General features: G+C 48.4%; 1 protein-coding gene across 2 annotated transcripts in view; it reads right to left on the bottom strand.

Moving 5' to 3' along the window:
• Positions 1-614: 614 nt before the first annotated feature.
• Positions 615-20640, bottom strand: part of Ighmbp2 (immunoglobulin mu DNA binding protein 2) — a 30489-nt gene continuing 10463 nt past the window's right edge. Inside the window, exons 7-14 of one of the 2 annotated variants that reach the window (XM_040741757.1) lie at positions 19368-19542; positions 9353-9535; positions 8982-9100; positions 8248-8342; positions 7449-7572; positions 5819-6667; positions 2307-2470; positions 615-1387 (exon numbers count right to left, since the gene is read on the bottom strand). In XM_040741757.1, coding sequence (XP_040597691.1) covers positions 1184-1387; positions 2307-2470; positions 5819-6667; positions 7449-7572; positions 8248-8342; positions 8982-9100; positions 9353-9535; positions 19368-19542 — 1913 coding nt within the window. In that variant the 3' untranslated portion in view covers positions 615-1183. 2 annotated transcript variants of the gene reach the window in all.

Below are 20640 nucleotides of genomic sequence, written 5' to 3'. Positions count from 1 at the left end.
GTTCAGGTGGCCATGGTCATGTCCAACCTGCAGGACACAGCCACACAGCAGAGGGCAAAGATGGTCCTGCCCTGGCAACAGCACAGAGATCAAGGTGTGCAGCCACTTGGGGGACAGTAGTGTGACTGCAGCATGAACAGGCTCCCAGGAGAGGAACCTCAGGCACCAGGTCATGGAAGCCATGCTTCCCTTTGCTTGAACAAAAATGACCCTTAGGGAGAACAGGCAGATAGCAGGGTATGAAGACCCTCATGGGAGGGAGGATTCAGAGCCTGGCCCCAGCAGGAAGTATCCCATACAACCCATCTTGGGAGTCCAGCATTTCCCTGCAGTCTGGGTTGACTGTCCAGTTATATGCTGCCAAACTTCCCAATCTCAAACTCCATCCTCCTTGCTAGGAAAGCCAGCTGAGAGGGCATCCTTTTCTTTTCACACATCATGTGACTTCCCAGTACTGGCCTTGCCTCGTCTCTGCTGCCAGACTGCGTATTGCCCTATACCATCACTCCTGGATGCCTTGGGAGGTGCTATCACTGCCCACCCATTCACCCTATATACAGAGTGATATCTGGGCCAGAGGTAAAGGATACTCACCTTTGTCACAGGCAAACAGCCACTATGTATACACTTTAATTTGCAAATAACTCACATTCTTTTGAAACAAGAGCCTGAGGCAAAAACACATCTGTCAAAGTTCCCAGGAGCAACTGGTATAGAATTCTGGAGAGGATGCAGACTTTGTGAGGTGAGCAGTGAGGTGCCCTGGGATGGCTCCTTCTCACCAGTCACCAAGCAGCAGCAGAGTGCAGGCAATCACAGGCTAGGAGCCTCCCAGCCCTGGAGCAGCCACCCTCCTATCCCCAGAGCACACACTTTATGCCCACTGTGTCATTGAAGACAGGATGGAGGTGGCCATGGCCAGCTAGCCATGCACGGCACTCACTTCTCAGGACACGCACCTGAGCAGCATTAATGGGGTCTGGGCAGTCAGGCAGTTAATCTGATGGAGTCTAAGACCAAGCAGGTCTCTTTGAGAACACCACCCTTGTCACTGAGGAACAGGGGGATATGCCAGAATGAGCATAGAAATGGCTAGTGCTGGACTGTGTTCCACCTGCTGCCGAGGAAGCTGGTCACAGGCCCTGGCCCTCTGCCCCACTCGGCCCTGCATGGGGACATCGCCTCATGTCCCCCTCTCCTTCTCCTTCCTCTTGCTTGTCCTCTGGCTGCTGAGCTCACCCAGCTTCTTGTCCAGCCTCCTCTGCAGTTGGGCCCTCTTGGCCGGGTCCAGAGCCCTATCCCTGGTCCCACTGCCTGCATAGAGTACTCCTTCCCGACTGATCATCTGCCGGGCATGGGCGCGAGCCTTTTCACCACAGCCGTGGATCTGAAAAGACACAAGAGTCAGGGTGAGCTGTGGGCATGGGAGACTGCAGCCTGTACATCTGCATCAAAGGGAATACTTAAGGCTGGTGCGAGACCGTGGATCTACTCTCTGCCTTCCCCAAGTCCATCCTTCTACAGCTACCCAGTGATGAGTCTACATCCTGAGGCTGGAGCCCTGGGGATTATGGACAGGAGGTAACATCCCTTGTCTGCTTACAGAGTTGTCCACATGGTCCCTGCAGCTGCTCCTACCACCAGCCCCAACTCTCCAAGCTGCTGCCAGTCTGGTGATACCATGGCCCTGGTCACACCTTGTGCTGCCCACATCTGACTCTGATAGCCCAGGTCATTCCACCCAACCCAGCTGACTATGCTGGGGCCTCTGCACGCTAGAAGGAAGGACAGCCTGCTGTTACTCTTGTACTCCCCAGCCAGGCTTAACTTCCCACCCTGTGGGCCTTAGCACACTAACCCCAAACAGTCCTGATTCCTGGACTGCCTCCTGGAAGCACTCCGTAGTTTCTGTCCCCTACTCTATGCCAGCCTCTTTCTCAAATCCCCACCAAGCCCGGGTGCCCCAGGGAACCAAAGCTTGCTCTGCTCCCAAGTCCTCACAGGTCCTGTACCTGACCTGAAGAGTCTGCAGGCCAGAGTCACTCCCCAGCCTCTGCCTGGAGCTAGGTTAGCCAATCAATCTACAGAGTGCAGGATGGACAGACCTCCTCTACCCAGAGTCTCCACTGCTGTGGTTGTCCCTTGGCAAAGGTGCACTTTGCTTCCTTGTGCCTCGAGTGTTCACAGCAGATCATGATCAGCATCTGTTTTGGCTTTTATAGGAAATGGGCTAGGGAGGGCTTAAATTGGTCTGGCTACCCCCCACCCTAAGTGATGCCCCCACACCATCTGGGAGGAGCTGTCACCTCAGGCAGGTGATGGCTGAGGCAGTAGCGGCGGCTACAGTGCATGCAGAACTGGCCCAGGGTGGTGGTGCTGGCCGTGCACTTGGCAAAGCTACAGGTGTTGTCAGCCTTAATCACAGCTGACACCAGGGCATCAAAGTCCTCCTCGCAGGGCAGAGCTGGACCTGGGAAGGAACGAGGCAGTGCTCAGGCAAGGGAAAGGATGGAGAGCAGACACTGCAGACAGCAGACACCCCAACCCCAGAGTCCTTGGTGGGATTTGCTATCAGCCCAGGGTGCAGGGTCCTCACCAAGTGGACAACCTGCCCAATACACTGCCCACCTCACAGCCCAGCCTCTAGGGAGGACACAATGCGGAGCTGAGGGCCTGCCCAGCCCACTGCCCAGGTCTGAGGGGTAGGACACAGTGCAGAATGCCTCTAAAAGTGTACCTTTTTACCAGAAAATCTTTGAGGGGTCAGGGGGCTGTGAATCAACTGCAAAAACAGAACCCAGGCCAAACATCAGTACCACCAGGGATGGAAGCTACTCAACTCAGGCCCCAGTAGAAGTCCCTCAGACTCTTAGCCAAGGGCAGGAATTGCTTGTTTGACAATGAAATATCTTACTTAAACTGTGGGTGTTCAGGGGTCAGGATGGAGTCATGAAAAACTCAGCAACTGTGAAAGCCTCTAGAAATACAATAAGCAAAAATCTATTCAAAATCAAATGTGTGCTGCATGGTGCCTCTGCTGAAGCCTTGGATCTGAACACACAACACATGTGCTCAGCACTGCCCCTGCCATCACGCCAGAGTGACCAGTCTCTGCTGTGACTGCAGTCCGTGTCAGGAGCTTGGTGCTTCACTGTAGGTGACTCCATTCTCACAAAGGCATCTTGTTCTAACTACAGACACCAACACAATGGGGCACTTCCTGCCCAGCGCTCCTCAGAATTTATCAAGTGGTACATCTTTGGACTGTGTTGTGTTAGACAAGTGTCTGGCTGACTAGAAGCAGATTTGCTCTCATCTTTAATAAATGGTAAAATTTTATGTATACCAAAGAACTTCTAAAACAGAATCTGCCGGGCGTTGGTGGCACACGCCTTTAATCCCAGCACTCGGGAGGCAGAGGCAGGTGGATCTCTGTGAGTTCAAGGCCAGCCTGGTCTACAGAGTTTCAGGACAGCCTCCAAAATAATACAGAGAAACCCCGTCTCAAAAAAAAACAAAAAAACAAAAAAAACCAACCCCCCCGAATTTTATGACTTACTGGTAAATGTACAATTTGTATATTATATATCTACATACTTGGGACCAAGTAAAAAATTCTCAGGTGAAGGCAGTGAAATGGCTTACTGGTTAAGAACACTGGCCTCCAACCCTGGCAATTTGAGTTCCATCTGTGGAATGAAGAACACTGACTCCTGAAAGTTGTCCTTTGACCCCCCAAATGTGTGCTATGACACATGCATCCACATATACACAATGAATAAATGTAAAGTTTTAACAGAGCTTGGGTAATGGAGGCTGTGACTGTCGATGTTTAAGAAATACAATTTTTGCCAGAGAAAGCTCAGGAGTACAGAAATGCAGCGACACACAGTGTGGTCCCACAAAGTACACACATGTGCAACACCAGGGCAGAGAGTGTGGAGGCAGGCCCCGGTCTGCCCATGGCTCCATGCACCTCCCTATGTACTGGTAGGTGCTACAGTGCCTAGGCACACTAGGGTCAGGTGTGAGGGACTGAGACTAGACAAAGTCTCCCAGAACTCCCGGATCACCTGTGCCCACCTAATAATAATAATATAATAACTCCCGGATCACCTGTGCCCACCTAATAATAATAATATAATAACTCCCGGATCACCTGTGCCCACCTAATAATAATAATATAATAACTCCCGGATCACCTGTGCCCACCTAATAATAATAATATAATAACTCCCGGATCACCTGTGCCCACCTAATAATAATAATATAATAACTCCCGGATCACCTGTGCCCACCTAATAATAATAATATAATAACTCCCGGATCACCTGTGCCCACCTAATAATAATAATAATATAATAACTCCTGGATCACCTGTGCCCACCTAATAATAATAATATAATAACTCCTGGATCACTTGTGCCCACCTAATAATAATAATAATATAATAATTCCTGGATCACCTGTGCCCACCTAATAATAATATCTGCTTCTGCCAACCCCATGTGTATGTGTCCAGTGATTTCCTTCTTTTTTCCTTCCTCCCTCCCTCTCTCCCTCCCTCCCTCCCTCCCTCCCTCCCTCTCTCTCTCTCTCTCTCTCTCTCTGTCTCCCGTATATAGGGTGTCCAGTGATCTCTGCTCTCCCCTCTTGGCTATATAAGGGGAAACTGAAGCCACCCAGACACTGGACCCTGGCACATCCCAAGTAGAACCAAGTGACTTAGAGAGGACCTTGGGGAGGGTGCATCCCATTCTGGCAGCACCCTCAGTGAGCATGCTCAGGAGATGGACAAGAAATAAGGACCAGCCGAGCAGTCAGACCAGATAGAAGATGCAACCCAACCTTCCTGCCTTCAGCTCATCCTTCCTGTCAGCCATCACTCCATGGCCAGGGTCCTGAAGAGCACTGGCCAGGCAAAGCCTGTCATAGGTGTGGCCACCCTGCACCTCGGCTGCTGGTACAGGGCCTGAACCTTTGCAGAACACGTGAGATCCTGGGAACTCTGAAAGATGGTAGCCGGAGGCAATCCCAGAATCCTAGGAGTGGACGGGGCTCCCAGGCCATGTAGGCCCTGTGGCAGGAAAAGCAGACATGGGTAGGTCCAGGCTTGCCAAGGCACAGACAAAGTGCTTCTCCATCTGAGGCAGGGGTCATCTTGGTCACTAGCACATAGCCTGGCTATAGGAGCCATTCCATGTACTATGGCATGCATGGAGCAGTGCCCCAACCCTGGGGGGCTGGTTCCGAAGCCAAGAATGGCACCTGTGAGGTCTGCTCATGGGAATAATGTCCCAAAGGGAGCCAACCCGTGGTCCTGTTGGCGGGGGCCCACTGAAGTGTTCCGAACCATGCCCCAGCAGGTTCGCCCTTGCTGTGGTGGAGCATGTGTGTCAATTCAGGGGTTGGGGTCACCCAGGGGATGGCAGGCACAGTGCAGGTTGAATGCAGAGCACACAGTCTACTGGGCCCTGGCAGGGGGCAAAAGAGGGATGGGCTCAGCAAGCCTGCAACTCTGAGGACCTGGACCTATGCTGCCAGTAAGAACATGCCCTGCCCCATAAGGCCCTAACTGCCTCCTTTCCCCATAGGGACAGCAGCACTAAGCACGCCAAGGCTTCTCTCTCCTGCTCCTGCAGGGCTCTGGGGATGAGCAGGTGACCTGCCTGTTATGACCCCAGGGGAGGCCAGGCCAGAGAGACAAGAATCACAGGAAAAGCAAACTCCACATGGCCACGGGAGTCTAACTGGCTCCTGGGCAGCAGGGAGTGGCAGGTGGCAGGAGATAGGAAGCTTGAGAGGAACTGTGGCTCACCTTTTGTTTCTTTTTTCTTTTTCTTCTGTTGAGTCTTCTGTGGATGCAAACCCACACCTGGCTGTGCCTTGGCGGGTTGGGCTTGGCTGCCCTGCTGTCTCTGCAGCCTCTGCAGGTGCAGTGCCTTCAGATCCAGCTGTGTGGAGCAATGTGGCTGCCCAAGGGGCTGTTGTGACAGTGGTTCAGGCTCAGCCTGTGCAGGGCTGGGGGGTGAAGGAAGCTGTGGGGCCACACCGCCAGAACCTGCAGGGCTCTTCCTGCTCACAGTGATGTGCCGGGCCTTCCCCTCCCCGGTGCTGTCGTGCCTTAGCCCATGCTCCTCAGCTATCTGGTGGACTAGTAGTCTGTCATGGGAGCTCAGGGATGCGGGAAACTCCAACTGTGACTCCTTGCTGGCCACAAACCCCTCGATCATGGCCCTAAAGTGCTCTGTGCGGTCTATTGCTCCAGTTCTATCACAGCCTCTCGCACCAGAGCTGGGCTGGGAGTGGACCTGAGAGCCCGGGGGCCTCTCGTTCGGCTTCCTGCGGCCCTGTCCAGCAGCTGCTCTGGCCTCTTGGCCATTCTCCTGCTCATTGGTAGGCTTCCTGATGGAGGTGACAGGGCCCCTGGGCTTGGGAGCATGGCTGTGGCCCTGGGAGCCCTCATGGGTGTAGTTCTCAGGGACGATGTCATCCAGGTACTCAAAGGCTGTGCGTACCTCCCCATGCTCTGTGAAATAATCCACCAGGGTCTTCAAAAAGGCATGGTTATTGACAGTGCGGGAATCACAGATGACTGCCACATGGCGCCGGGCACGGGTGACAGCAACATTGATCCGCCTGTCCTCAGCCAGAAAACCAACTTCACCTGAAAAAAGGCTAGAGGTGAGAGAGACAGAGAACCAAGGCAGGGAACAGGATGCTTGTCAGGGACAGTCAGGACCGGTCACATCATCAGAGCTACAGCAGTCTAGAGCTGCCCCTTGGCATTCCCTGCACACACTACCTGATGCTTGTCCCACTGCTGGCCAGTGTGGGAGCACTGTGACTGCACCACTGCCTGGCAAGTACAGTCTCCTCCCCAAGTGTAGTCAGGATGCTAGGAACAGGCGCTGTGGACACAGGGCAAGGCTCTGTGCCAAAGCCATTTCCCTCCTATCCATCTCCAGTCTGCTACCAAAGCCACTCTGCAAGCTCACGATCCAGTTTGCCTGGGTGCAGTTTTCTCACCATATGACAAGCTACAGCCACACAAAAATCAAATCATCCCTCAAGGCCAAAAGACAGGCTCTAGGGCATGGGGGAAGGGTTCCTCCTTCTGGACGGGGTGACCAAGTCACTTGGGGCCCACTATGCCCCAGCCTGTCTCCCCAGTCACTTGAGTCTATTCCCTTGCTCTCCCCTCCCGACACTAGGATGGGAAGCTCTTTTTGCTTCCCAGGATGCTCCCTGTCTACCTGGGCTCTGCTGACCCTGAGGGGTCAATACCATGCCCTTGGTCCTGCACTTTGCATGAGCTCAGGGGGTAGAGACTGAACAGTGATGCTGCCCATACAGGAGGGTTCCTGGTGCCTTCATGATCAGCACACTCACTCCCAGGCTGTGCTCAAGGCTCCCACGGGGGGGGGGGGGGGGGCTGCGTCATGTACCTTTCCTGTTGGACCTGACAAAGGTCAGGATCACAGCCTCCTTCTCTCGGCCTTGGAAGCCATCAACAGACTTAATCTCGAGCTCAGGGTGCTTGTTGGAGAGGCTCTGTCTGAGCAGGTCCACCTGAAACAGAAAGCAGGGACTTCAAGACCCATCACCCCCGGGAGCCCTGACCTGCAGGAATGGCACTAAGGGCACCCCTCAGTGACTACAACAGCCGTATACTGCCATGAGACTATGTCCAGGAAGCTTGTAGCTTCTTTCTCTTCTTAGTCTGGGAGCAACAGAGCAGTGGAGACTGAGCTGGGGACCTCACACACTAGGGAGAGGGTCTCCACTAAGCTATATGCTGGGAGCTTGGCAGCACTTTCTAAGTTATGACATCTCCTTGTCTCTGATGGCCTCCTGTGTGATGCTGGTAACCAGAATAGGGTGACACTGCTTCTGAGGACCTTGCACTATGCAGGCAGCAAGCTTCTCCTACCAGAGCAGATGGGGGCAGGGATATAACTTGGGGCATGCTGATCTGCAAGCATGGACTATAGGACTGGGTCTACCTGGGAATGCTCAAGGAAGGTCACAGTGGGGAACCAGTGGGGACAGGCTCATAGCAACATGAGGTGCATAAATACATGTATAGTCTCCTGCTGGTGTCCTCTGGGCCCCAGACCTGGCCACAATGAGGTCCACTCTAGCCCTGGACTTTGTAGTCACACACGCCAACAAACGACACAGTCCTTTTAGCCTCTAGCCAGTTGAGTCCAATGATAGAAAGAAACAAAAGGGGACCCCTCACACCTGAAGGTTGTAGGGTGCGATGACAGCAATGTCACCTGCATGGACCCCAGCATCCACCAGTGCCTGGATGTGCAAAGTGACGAGGCGAACTTCGCCTGGGGAGGAGAAAAGGCGGTGTTCAGTGAGGGCCATACTATGCAGCCTCTGTTACTGAGCTGTGGGGAACACTTCTGCCTGCTGTGAGCAGATCTTATGCTGGGTCAAGGGCAGAGAGTATCCTGGGAGCTGGGCAGCTGAGCAGGTCAACAGGCTGGCAGATGAGTTTCACAGGACCTGGGGCCTGCTGGCTTAGAGAGATTCTCAACCCAAGATGAACCAAGAAGCCAGGCTGCTTTCAGAAGAGTGTGGAGAAGGCCACCAGCCCCAGGAGCCTAGAAAGAGCACATAGATGCCTTTGGCGTTCAACCAGGTGCACAGTTTACCGGGAACCGTCCTCATCTCTGCCACCCAGTGCCTTGCTAAAGCAGATGCCTGGAGAGACCCGGTTTACTTCATTTCTAAATATTTATTTTCATTTATGTGTAGATGTGATAGCCACACATGCTTGGGTGCTCTGCTGAGGCCATTGGGTATCTTGAGCTGGAGTTACAGGCAATCGTGTGATGTCCGATAAGGGTGCTGGGAACTGACCTTGGGTAACCGCTCGTAACTGCTAAGGCTCATTTCCAGTCCGTGGAGTGACTTGTTATAAAAGCAGTCTAAGAAGGACCAGTGGATACTGGCTGGGGACTCACCGGGGTTTCCCTTGGACTGGCTGTCCTCCTCGTCCAGCTCCAACAGTCCACAGCCGGCTGTGTCTATGAGCAGCAGGGGGACACTTGTCTCCTCTGTGTCAGCCACACCTGGGAGGTCCCTGGCACAGGAGTAGGCAGAAGGTAGGTAGGAATGACCTCCTTCACAACAGCACTGATCATTCCCACCCAAAAGACAGAAGGGCCACTCAATAGATCCAACTCCCAGGAAGGCCCAGGGAGAAGATGAGTGTCAGCAGCCTCTGCCACCCCAAGCCCCTAAAGGAGACACTTCCCTCCCACAGAGCGCCAACTGGGGCTGGAGCCAGGTGAAGCAGAAAGGTCAGGGGGAAGCAAGAAGCCAGGTCACTCACTTCAGGAGGTGTCCTGCCACAGAGGGATGGGCGGTAAGCTGCCCATGGTACATGGCCTCCGAGGCCCAGCGAGTGATGGCCTGGTGCATTCGGTACTGAACTGTCAGCATTCTTACCGCACCAGCGCCATGCTTCTCCACCAGACGCTCCATCAGGCTGCGGGACAGCCCAGCCAGTGCTGCCCTGTGCCCAAGAAGGAAAAAAAAAAAAAAAAAAAAGAGCGTTGAATCAAGATGTGACACTGGGGGGGTAGTAGGGAAAACAGCCGTCGACCTCAGGACCCAATGCTTCCCGCTTTCCACAGAATGGAAGGGAAGGCTGGGCTGGGCTGCAATGTTCAACATAACCACCACAACCTAAGAATGCATCCATCCCCTCAGAGCAACAGGCACTTGGCAGGTGGCAAAGATACAAGAGGGAGATAGGGTTCAGCAGATTTGAGGGAATTGTGTTGCTCAGAAGATGGGAGAAGAACCCTGAGCCACCATCTGCAGCCACCTTGAATGCAGATAAGGCAGACACAGGTCCTCCCTGAAGGCTTCAGACCAGGCAGCCCTTTTCAAAACAGAGGCCCTTGCACTGTCAAATATGCCTGAACCCAGCACTCAGAAGGTCATGAATTCAAAGGTGCCTTCAGTTACGTAGTGAGTCCAAGGCCAGCCTGGACTACATGTCTCAAAACAATCAAACATAAATGTGTTCCAACAGGTAGCAGTCACCATTATAGCCAGCCAGTGTGGCTGAGTACACCCTAGGCATACTGTCCAGGGATAAATGCATTCATTCTCTACTGCTGAACCATTTCTACCTCATCTAGAGAGTGAGACCTGAAAGCTTAAGTACAGTCTGAGTCCACCCACAGAGACCCTGGCACAGTGCCTCTCTCCCATGTTAAAATGTTCAAGACCATGAGAAAGCACCCCCATTCCATCTTAACATGCCCCTAGGAATTCACAAGGTCCTTCAAGTTGAGAATCAACTGATTCTTTTAAAATATTTATTTTTATTTTAGTTTTTAAATTTATTTATTTATCACATATACAGTGTTCTGCCTACATGCCAGAATTGTAGATGGTTGTGAGTCACCATGTGGTTGCTGGGAATTGAACTCAGGACCCCTGGAAGAGCAGTCAGTGCTCTTAACCTCTGAGCCATCCCTCCAGCCCCTTGAATATTTATTTTTAAATTTTTATGTGTATAGGTGTTTTGCCTGTACTTTATGTTTTCTTTGTAGCCCACATGTGCCTGCAGAGGCCAGAGGGTATTGGATCCAGAGGGCACTGTAACTGGAGTTACAGACAGTTATGAGCCTCCACGTAGGTGCTAGGAACAAATATGGGTCCTCTGGAAGAGAAGCCAGTGCTCTTAACCACTGAGCCATCTCTCTAGCCTGGGATTCAATTGAGTCTTAAGGACCACTGTCACCAAAGTAACTAAGGCCAATGTTGTGGAGTAATCTTTTTGTACACTGTGAAGATGTGTCACTCTCATTAGTTTAATAAAGAGCTAAGTGGCCAGTAGCTAGGCAGGAGGAGGCACAGGCAGGAGAGACAGACAGGGAGAGCTCTGGGAAGACGAAGGGAGGAGACAACATGAGACACAGAGCGCGTGAGCAGGATGGGAAGTTCATAAATGAGGTAAACGAGCACACAGATAATAAAAAGCAGTTATTTAAGTGTAAGAGCTAGTTAGTGACAAGTCTAAGCTATCAGCCAAGCATTTACATCTAACATTAAGTCTCTGTGTGGTTATTTGGGAACTGGCAGGCAGGACAGAAAAGTTCACCTACAGACCAAAGGCAGAACATATGCCTGTCATACCCTCATACACCCAGAAATGCATAGCACGGCCACTGAAATCACCCAGCTTTTCTAGGAACACACGTGGTCCACCTTTTCACAGAGACAGCCCAGATTTCACCCTCAGCTTCCTAGAGGAATGAACCATCTGCTGTCACACATTGAGAGACATCCCCTTGAGAAGCCACCAGGCACACACCATGAACCTTCTCACTCCTGCTCAGACCCCTGCCCTTCCTATGAGGATTTTCATGCTCCCCAGAATCCTCCACTCTACCGATCTCAAAGATCCCCCCACCCCCAAAGCCTGGTTCTGAGAGACTGCTATATGATGGGAGAGGTCATCCTGTAACTATGTCTCATTGGTTGATGAATAAAACACTGTTGGTCATGCCGGGCGTTGGTGGTGCACGCCTTTAATCCCAGCACTCGGGAGGCAGAGGCAGGCGGATCTCTGTGAGTTCAAGGCCAGCCTGGTCTACAAAGTGAGTTCCAGGACAGCCTCCAAAACAATACAGAGAAACCCTGTCTCGAAAAACCAAAAACAAAAAAACAAAACAAAACAACAACAACAAAAAAACACTGTTGGTCAATAGAAAAGCAAGATAGGTGGGACTAGGAGAGAAAGAGGATTCTGGGAAATGTAGTAGAGAGTTGCCATGTGATTCCAGGAGGAGAGGACGCATTAAGATATAACCTTGTAGAAATATATATATATAACCAGTTATGGGTTAATACTTAAGACAGAGCTAGCCGAGCTGTTCCTCCGGCAGCATCAGGTAAACAGGCCGGCTTCCCGGCCTGTGTTCCAGTGCCTGCAGATCGCCTGGGAACTGCACAGAGCTCCCAATCCCGGCGGGAGCCAAGCACCCCAGACTCCAGATCTTCTCTCCCACCAACGAGACCAGGAAACCAGAGGAGGCAGGGAGACCAGGGGAGTAGCTGTTCCGGATCAGGTACAACAGGACCCAGCATAGGGTCCAGGGGACCAGGTAGGAGGCTAAGCGCCCCAGATTCCTGTTCTTCTTCTCCATTCCACGGGACCAGAACGAGGACAAGGAATAGAAGAACCACCAGATTATTGGACTTGCTAGCACCCACCAAAAGGGAACTCTGGTCCCCAGACCAGTAAGGGGCTCTTTCTGCACCCACTAGAAGAAGAGATGGGAAAGAGACAATAGAAAAACACACTCAGCAACAGAAAAACAAATATGACACCACCAGATTCTAGAGACTCCACACCAGCAAGACCCCAACATTCCAATGCGAACGAAGCAGAAGAGAACGACCTCAAAAGCACTTTCATGAAAATGATAGAGGCCCTAAAAGAGGATATAGGAAAATCCCTCAAAGAAATGGAAGAAAAAACAAACCAAAAAAGGCAGGAAATGGAAGAAGAAATGAAGCAAAAAATGCAAGAAATGGAAGAAAAAACAAAGCAAAAAATGCAAGAATTGGAAGAAGAAACATACCAAAAAAGGCAGGAAATGGAAGAAGAGGAAACAAAGCAAAAAATGCAAGGAATGGTAGAAAAAACAAAGCAAAAAATGAAAAAAATGGAAGAAACAAACCAAAAAAGGCAGGAAATGGAAGAAGAAACAAAGCACAAAATACGAGAAATGGAACAAAAAGCAAACCAAAAAATGCAAGAAATGGAAGAAAGAACAAACCAAAAAATTCATAAAAGGCAACAAACGGACGAAAAGATAAACAGAAAATTGCAAGAAGCAATGCAAACACTGCAAGGGTTGAAAACTGAAATAGAGACATTTAAAAAACACAATCTGAAGAAAGGCAGAAAATAGAAAAGCTGGACAAACAGTCAGGCACTACCAATACAAGCATTACCAACAGAATAGAAGAGATGGAAGAGAGAATCTCAAGTGTTGAAGATACACTAGGAGAAATGGATTTATCAACCAAAGAAAACCTTAAATCCAACAAATCCTTAACACAAAACATACAGGAAATATGGGACACCATGAAAAGACCAAACCTAAGAATAATAGGTATAGAAGAAGGAGAAGAAATCCACCTCAAAGGGGCAGAAGGCATATTCAACAAAATCATAGAAGAAAACTTTCCCAACCTTAAGAAAGACATGCCAATGAAGGTACAAGAAGCCTACAGAACACCAAATAGAGTGGACCACAAAAAAATCCCTCGCCACATAATAATCAAGACCCCAAACATACAGAATAAAGAAAGAATATTAAGAGCAGCTAAGGAAAAAGGTCAAGTAACATATAAAGGCAGACCTATCAGAATTACACCTGATTTCTCCATGGAAACTCTGAAAGCCAGAAGGTCCTGGATAGATATTCTACCTACACTAAGAGACCATGGATGCCAGCCCAGACTACTATACCCGGCAAAGCTCTCAATCACTATAGACGGAGAAAACAAGATATTCCATGACAAAACTAGATTCAAGCAATATGTGTCCACTAACCCAGCCCTACAGAAAATTTTGGAAGGAAAACTCCAACCCAAGGAAGCTAACTACAACCAGAAAAACATAGCCATTAGAGAATCCCTCTCTACCAACAGCCAAAAGAACAAAGGGGTGAAATTCCACCATAATTCCACCAACAACAACCATCGCAAATCGAAGAAGGATGAGCAATCAATGGTCATTAATATCCTCAATATTAATGGCCTTAACTCACCCATAAAAAGACACAGACTAGCAGAATGGATTCGAAGACAGAACCCTTCCTTCTGCTGCATACAAGAAACACACCTCACCCTCAAAGACAGACATTACCTGAGAGTTAAAGGTTGGGAAAAATTTTTTCAATCAAATGGACCCAAGAAACAAGCAGGGGTAGCAATCCTAATATCTAACAAACTAGACTTTAAAATAAAATCAATCAAAAGAGATGAAGGAGGTCATTACATACTCATCACAGGTGAAACCCACCAAGATGAAGTGTCTATCCTGAACATCTATGCCCCAAATACAAAGGCATCTACATTCGTTAAAGAAACATTATTAGAACTTAAATCTCATCTAAAGCCCCACACAGTTATAGTGGGAGATTTCAACACACCACTCTCACCACTAGACAGGAATACCAGACAGAAACTCAACAAAGAAGCAAAGAATCTAATAGAAGCAATGACCCAACTGGGATTAACAGATATCTATAGAACATTTCATCCACATAAAAAAGAATATACCTTCTTCTCACCACCACATGGAACCTTCTCAAAAATAGACCACATACTTGGCAACATATCAAACCTCAGCAGTTACAAAAAAATTGGAATAACTCCATGCATCTTATCAGACCACCATGCTTTAAAATTAGAATTCAACAACAACACAAATTGCAGAAAACCTACAGACTCATGGAAATTGAATAATGCTCAACTGTACCACCCCTGGGTCAAAGAGGAAATAAAAAAAGAAATTAAAGACTTCCTCGAATTCAATGAAAATGAAGACACAACATACACAAACCTATGGGACACTTTGAAAGCAGTGCTACGGGGGAAGTTCATAGCACTAAGTGCTCACATGAAGAAACAGGAGAACAGTTATACCAGAGAATTAACATCACAGCTGAAAGCTCTAGAACACAAAGAAGCAAACTCCCCCAGGAGGAGTAGACGCCAGGAAATAATCAAATTGAGGGCTGAAGTCAATAAAGTAGAAACCAGGAAAACAATACAAAGAATCAATGCAACGAAGAGTTGGTTCTTTGAGAAAATCAACAAGATAGACAAACCTTTGTCCAAACTTACCAAACAGCAGAGAGCGAACACTCAAATTAACAAAATCAGAAATGGAAAGGGGGACATAACAACAGACTCTGAGGAAATCCAGAGAATCATTAGGTCATACTTTGAAAACCTGTACTCCACAAAATTCGAAAATTTAAAGGAAATGGATGACTTCCTGGACAGCTATCATTTGCCAAAACTAACTCAAGAACAGATAAGCAATTTAAACAGACCTATAACCCCTATGGAAATAGAAGCTGTCATCAAAAGTCTCCCAACCAAAAAAAGTCCAGGTCCAGATGGCCTCAGTGCAGAATTCTACCAGAAATTCAAAGAACAGCTTATACCAATTATTCTCAAAGTGTTCCACACAATAGAAGCAGAAGGGTCTTTGCCAAACTCTTTCTATGAGGCTTCAATAACCTTGATCCCCAAGCCACACAAAGATACAACTAAGAAAGAGAACTTCAGACCAATATCCCTCATGAACATTGATGCAAAAATACTCAATAAAATACTGGCAAATCGGATCCAAGAACACATCAAAACAATCATTCACCACGATCAAGTAGGTTTCATCCCAGGGATGCAGGGATGGTTCAACATACGAAAATCCATCAACGTAATCCACCATATAAACAAGCTGAAAAACAAAAATCACATGATCATCTCACTAGATGCTGAAAAAGCCTTTGACAAAATCCAACACCCCTTCATGATAAAGGTCTTGGAGAGATCTGGGATAACAGGGACATACTTAAACATAATAAAAGCTATATACAGTAAACCAACAGCCAACATCAAACTAAATGGACAGAAACTCAACGCAATTCCTCTAAAATCAGGAACAAAACAAGGCTGTCCACTCTCTCCATACCTTTACAACATGGTACTTGAAGTTCTAGCTATTGCCATATGACAACAAAGGGGATCAAGGGGATACAAATTGGGAAGGAAGAGGTCAAACTTTCACTGTTTGAGGACGATATGATAGTTTACATCAATGACCCAAAGAACTCTACCAGGGAACTCTTACAGCTGATTAACACCTTCAGCAAAGTGGCAGGCTACAAGATCAACTCAAGAAAATCAGTAGCCCTACTATATACAGATGACAAAAGGGCTGAAAGAGAAATCAGAGAAACATCACCCTTTACAATTGCCACAAACAACATAAAATACCTTGGGGTAACGCTAACCAAACAAGTGAAAGACCTGTATCGTAAGAACTTTGAATCTTTAAAGAAAGAAATTAAAGAAGCCCTCAGAAAATGGAAAGATCTCCCATGCTCTTGGATAGGTAGGATCAATGTAGTAAAAATGGCAATCCTGCCAAAAGCAATCTACAGATTCAATGCAATCCCCATTAAAATCCCAGCACAATTCTTCACAGACCTTGAAAGAACAATAATCAATTTTGTATGGAAAAATAAAAGACCCAGGATAGCCAAAACAACCCTGTTCAACAAGGCAACGTCCGGAGGCATCACCATCCCTGATCTATTACAGAGCTATAGTCCTGAAAACAGCTTGGTATTGGCACAAAAATAGACAGGTAGACCAATGGAATCGAATTGAAAACCCAGGTATTAACCCACACACGTACAAACATCTGATCTTTGACAAAGAAGCTAAAAATATACAATGGAATAAAGAAAGCATCTTCAACAAATGGTGCTGGCATAATTGGAGACTGGCATGTAGAAGAATGCGGATCGATCCATGTTTATCATCATGCACAAAACTTAAGTCCAAATGGATCAAAGACCTCAACATAAATCCAGCCACACTGAACCTCTTAGAAGAGAAAGTGGGTGGTACCCTTGAACGAATTGGTACAGGAGACAGCTTCCTGAACATAACACCAGTAGCACAGACAGTGAGATCAACAATTAATAAATGGGACCTTCTGAAACTGAGAAGCTTCTGTAAGGCAAAGGACACAGTCAGCAAGACAAAAAGGCAGCCCACAGAATGGGAAAAAATATTCACTAATCCCACATCTGACAGAGGGTTGATCTCCAAAATTTACAAAGAACTCAAGAAGCAAGTCTCCAAAACACCAAAGGACCCTATTAAAAAGTGGGCTGCAGAACTAAATAGAGAGTTTTCAATAGAGGAGTCTAAAATGGCTGAGAGGCACTTGAGAAAGTGCTCAACATCCTTAGCCATCTGGGAAATGCAAATCAAAACAACTCTGAGATACCATCTCACTCCTGTCAGAATGGCTAAAATCAAAAACACCAATGACAATTTATGCTGGAGAGGATGTGGTGAAAGGGGGACACTCCTCCATTGCTGGTGGAAGTGCCAACTGGTTCAGCCACTTTGGAAATCAGTATGGAGATTCCTCAGAAAAATGGGAATAAACCTACCACAAGACCCAGCAACTCCACTCTTAGGCATATATCCAAAAGATGCCCATTCATACAACAAAGATGTCTGTTCCACTATGTTCATAGCAGCTTTATTTGTAATAGCCAGAACTTGGAAGCAACCTAGATGTCCCTCACCCAAAGAGTGGATAGAGAAAATGTGGTACATCTACACAATGGAGTACTATTCAGCAGAAAAAATAATGGAATCATGAGATTCGCAGGCAAATGGATGACACTAGAAGAAACCATCCTGAGTGAGGTAACCCAGTCACAAAAAGAGAAAGATGGCATGTACTCTCTCATATATGGATTTTAGACATAGATCTGGGGAGTGCCAGCCTACAATCCTATGGCCAGAGAGTCTGGGAAACAGAAACTTCATTTAGTGGCTGATCGAAGAAGAGGCAGACTCCCTTGGTTAAGTACTGAGCTGAACTCAAGAAAGCCAGTAACAGAGAGGGAGGACCGATGATCAAAGGGATTAAGACTGGACTGGTTTAACCCCCAGAAACAGCTGACCAGACAAAGGTTAACTCTTGAATCCCAGGCATCAGCCTGGGAATCCAGCATGGGACTGATCAAGACCCCCTGAATCTGGGTGTCAGTGAGGAGGCCTAGGGAATCTATTGAGCCTTGGGCAGCAGATCAGTACCCATCCCAAGTATACACACGGACTTTGGACTCCCATAGAACAATTTGAGGTGCACTCTCACCCTGAACTCTTGGGGAAGGGTCTAGGCCCTGCCCTATATGAACTGACAGACTATGGACACCCCCATGGAGGGCCTCACCCTGGGGTAATGAGGGGATAACGGGGGGGGTTGGGGGGAGGGCACGGGAGGAGGGGAGGGAATGGGAGAGGGACCTGGAACTGACTTGTGAAGCAACCTCATTTCTTATCTAAATTTAAACTGGAAAATAAAATATTTTAAAAAAATTTTAAAAAAATTAAAAAAAAAAAGACAGAGCTAGCCAATAAGAAGCCCTAGACATTGGCTGACAGCATTGTATCTAATAGAGTCTGTGTGTTATTTGGCGGTCTGAAGAAGCGACGGGACCCAGGCTTGAATCCCACAAAAGCAATAGGTGTTTTTCTTCAAGACACCCTTACCTGAGTATCCTGCCTCTAGTAGGACCACCCACTCCTGGGAGGACCCACACAGCACCTTTCCTAGCAATTCTTTTACCACCAGAGTTCTAGCTGCACCAGGACCTCTGAACACATACAGAAAGCAGACAATTTCAAATGCAACAGGCACCAGGGCAAAGCCTCCTCAGCTGCAGGGAGGCCACAAGCAGGGCTGAGGGCCCTGGCTGCCGGAGGCTGTCTTTCCGGAAGTAGGTTCATCTGCTAAGGATTACTCATGTGTCATATCCTGCACACACAGGCCCACAATGGGCTTTCTAGATGAGAAGACAAGCAGACATGATAGATAACATTGTCCGGGAGTGATTCAAGTTGAGAGAATCCGTATGTACCCTAAAAGAGATTGACAATACCAGTTGAGCAAAGTGGACATAGGAAACCACAATAGAGTCCATCTAAATGGAGGGTAAGGCAATACCCAGGAAAGCAGTGGTTCAGAAAGAGGGAATGTGAGGCAGGGGCACACAGAGATTCAAGAAGGCCAGAGCAGTGGATGCAGGCAGGAAGGACGACGTGCAGAGCTGGCCAGCAGACAGTACTTCCTCCACCCAGGAGAGGCTGAGCTGGGTCACTCTACCATCCTTATGAAGGCACCTAAGACCACACTGCAAAGCCCACAGCAGGCTGGGAGCTAACTGCCACAGGGAGCATGTCCAGCCCACCCATCCCTCACAGGTTCTCAGAGCAACAAAACAAGCCTCAGTGAACACAGGAGCAGGTCAGCTCTATGCTAGGACCTGAAGCCATTGAGATGAGGGTGAGAGCCCTGCCCTCACACAGCACACAGCCCAGCTGATCAGCTGTGTAGACACCTATGTTCAGCGCAGAGAGGGGGTGCAGCTGAGAGCCATATGACAGAGGAATACTCAGACCTCGTGGTGAGCTTGAGCATGGAGGCTGGCCCTGTGCGACAGTAAGAAATTAAGGGGAGGGTCAGCAGAGCAGGCAGGCAAGTGTCTTACTTGTGAGAAATGGTGGTAGGTGGCAGCTGTCTGTGGTCTCCGGCTAGGATGCATTTTGGGGCCTTCAGCAGGGGGATCCAGCAGCTGGCTTCCAGGGCCTGGGCACACTCGTCCACCACCACCACATCAAAGTGGTTCTCAGGCAGCAGCTTCAGAGGGCCATCGGAAGATGCACCTGGAAGGAAAGGGAACCAAGATGGCTCACTCATTTTTGCTTCATGACCTAGTTGTATACTAAAACTACTATGCACATGGCCACGGAGAAGGTTCAATGAATAGAGACCCGAGTTCAAGCCCCAGGACCCACATACTGGAAGGAAAGAACTAACTTCTGCAAACTGTCTTCTGACCTCCACACATGTCCACCCACACAAATACACACATGTACACAAAATAAGTAAATAAAAAATATCTTATTTAACACCAGGTAGTGGTGGCTCACACCTTTAATCCCAGCACTTGGGAGGCAGAGACAGGCAGATTTCAGTGAGTTCAAGGCCAGCCTGGTTTACGAAGCGAGTTCAAGGGCAGCCAGGACTGCTACAAAGAGAAACCCTGTCTCAAAAAACAAAATCAAAACAAATCTTATTTAGGATTTCAAGGAAAATTTCAAAGGAAGAAGGGAAAGTCAAGCACTAGTGGGCTTTAAGGTGGAAGCCCACACCCGTACGAGAATGGCGGTGCACACCTGTGATCCCTGCATTGGGAAGAGAGGCAGGAGGAGGATAAGGAGCAGGGTCATCTCCAGATACAAATCAAGTATGAGGCAGCCTGGAGCCACATGAGACCTAGTCTCAAAACACACCAAAAAGTTGGGGCTGGAGAGACGGCTCAGCGGTTATGAACATACCTGAGTTTAGTTCCGAGTACCCACGTGAGGTGGCTCACAACTGTAACTCCAGAACTCCAGCTCCAGGGGATCTGATGTCTCTGGCCTCCAAAGGTGTGTGCGCGCGTGCGCACACACACATACACACACACACACACACACACACACACACACACACACGCATGCACGCACATAGTTAAAATAAAACTTTTTTAAAAAGCAAAAAAACAAACAAATCCCAAAACAAGTAAATGAAACCCTTCATGATGGTGAACTGGGTAATTAATCAAGGAGACAAGACCTATCATTCACACCTCTGAAGGCACTTCCAAGGGTTCAAAGCAAGGGTTGTGTGCTTGGAGAAGCACACAGTGGTACTCTTTCCCTCTGGATCTGCAACACTGTCTCTCTGTGAGTGACTGAGCAAACAGAACAGGCTGTCAG

The sequence above is a fragment of the Mesocricetus auratus genome, unplaced genomic scaffold (assembly GCF_017639785.1).
Source record: "Mesocricetus auratus isolate SY011 unplaced genomic scaffold, BCM_Maur_2.0 Super-Scaffold_4256, whole genome shotgun sequence".
NCBI lineage: Eukaryota > Metazoa > Chordata > Mammalia > Rodentia > Cricetidae > Mesocricetus > Mesocricetus auratus.
Note: the sequence above shows the minus strand (reverse complement) of the source record. Positions and strands in the feature narration are given on the sequence as shown.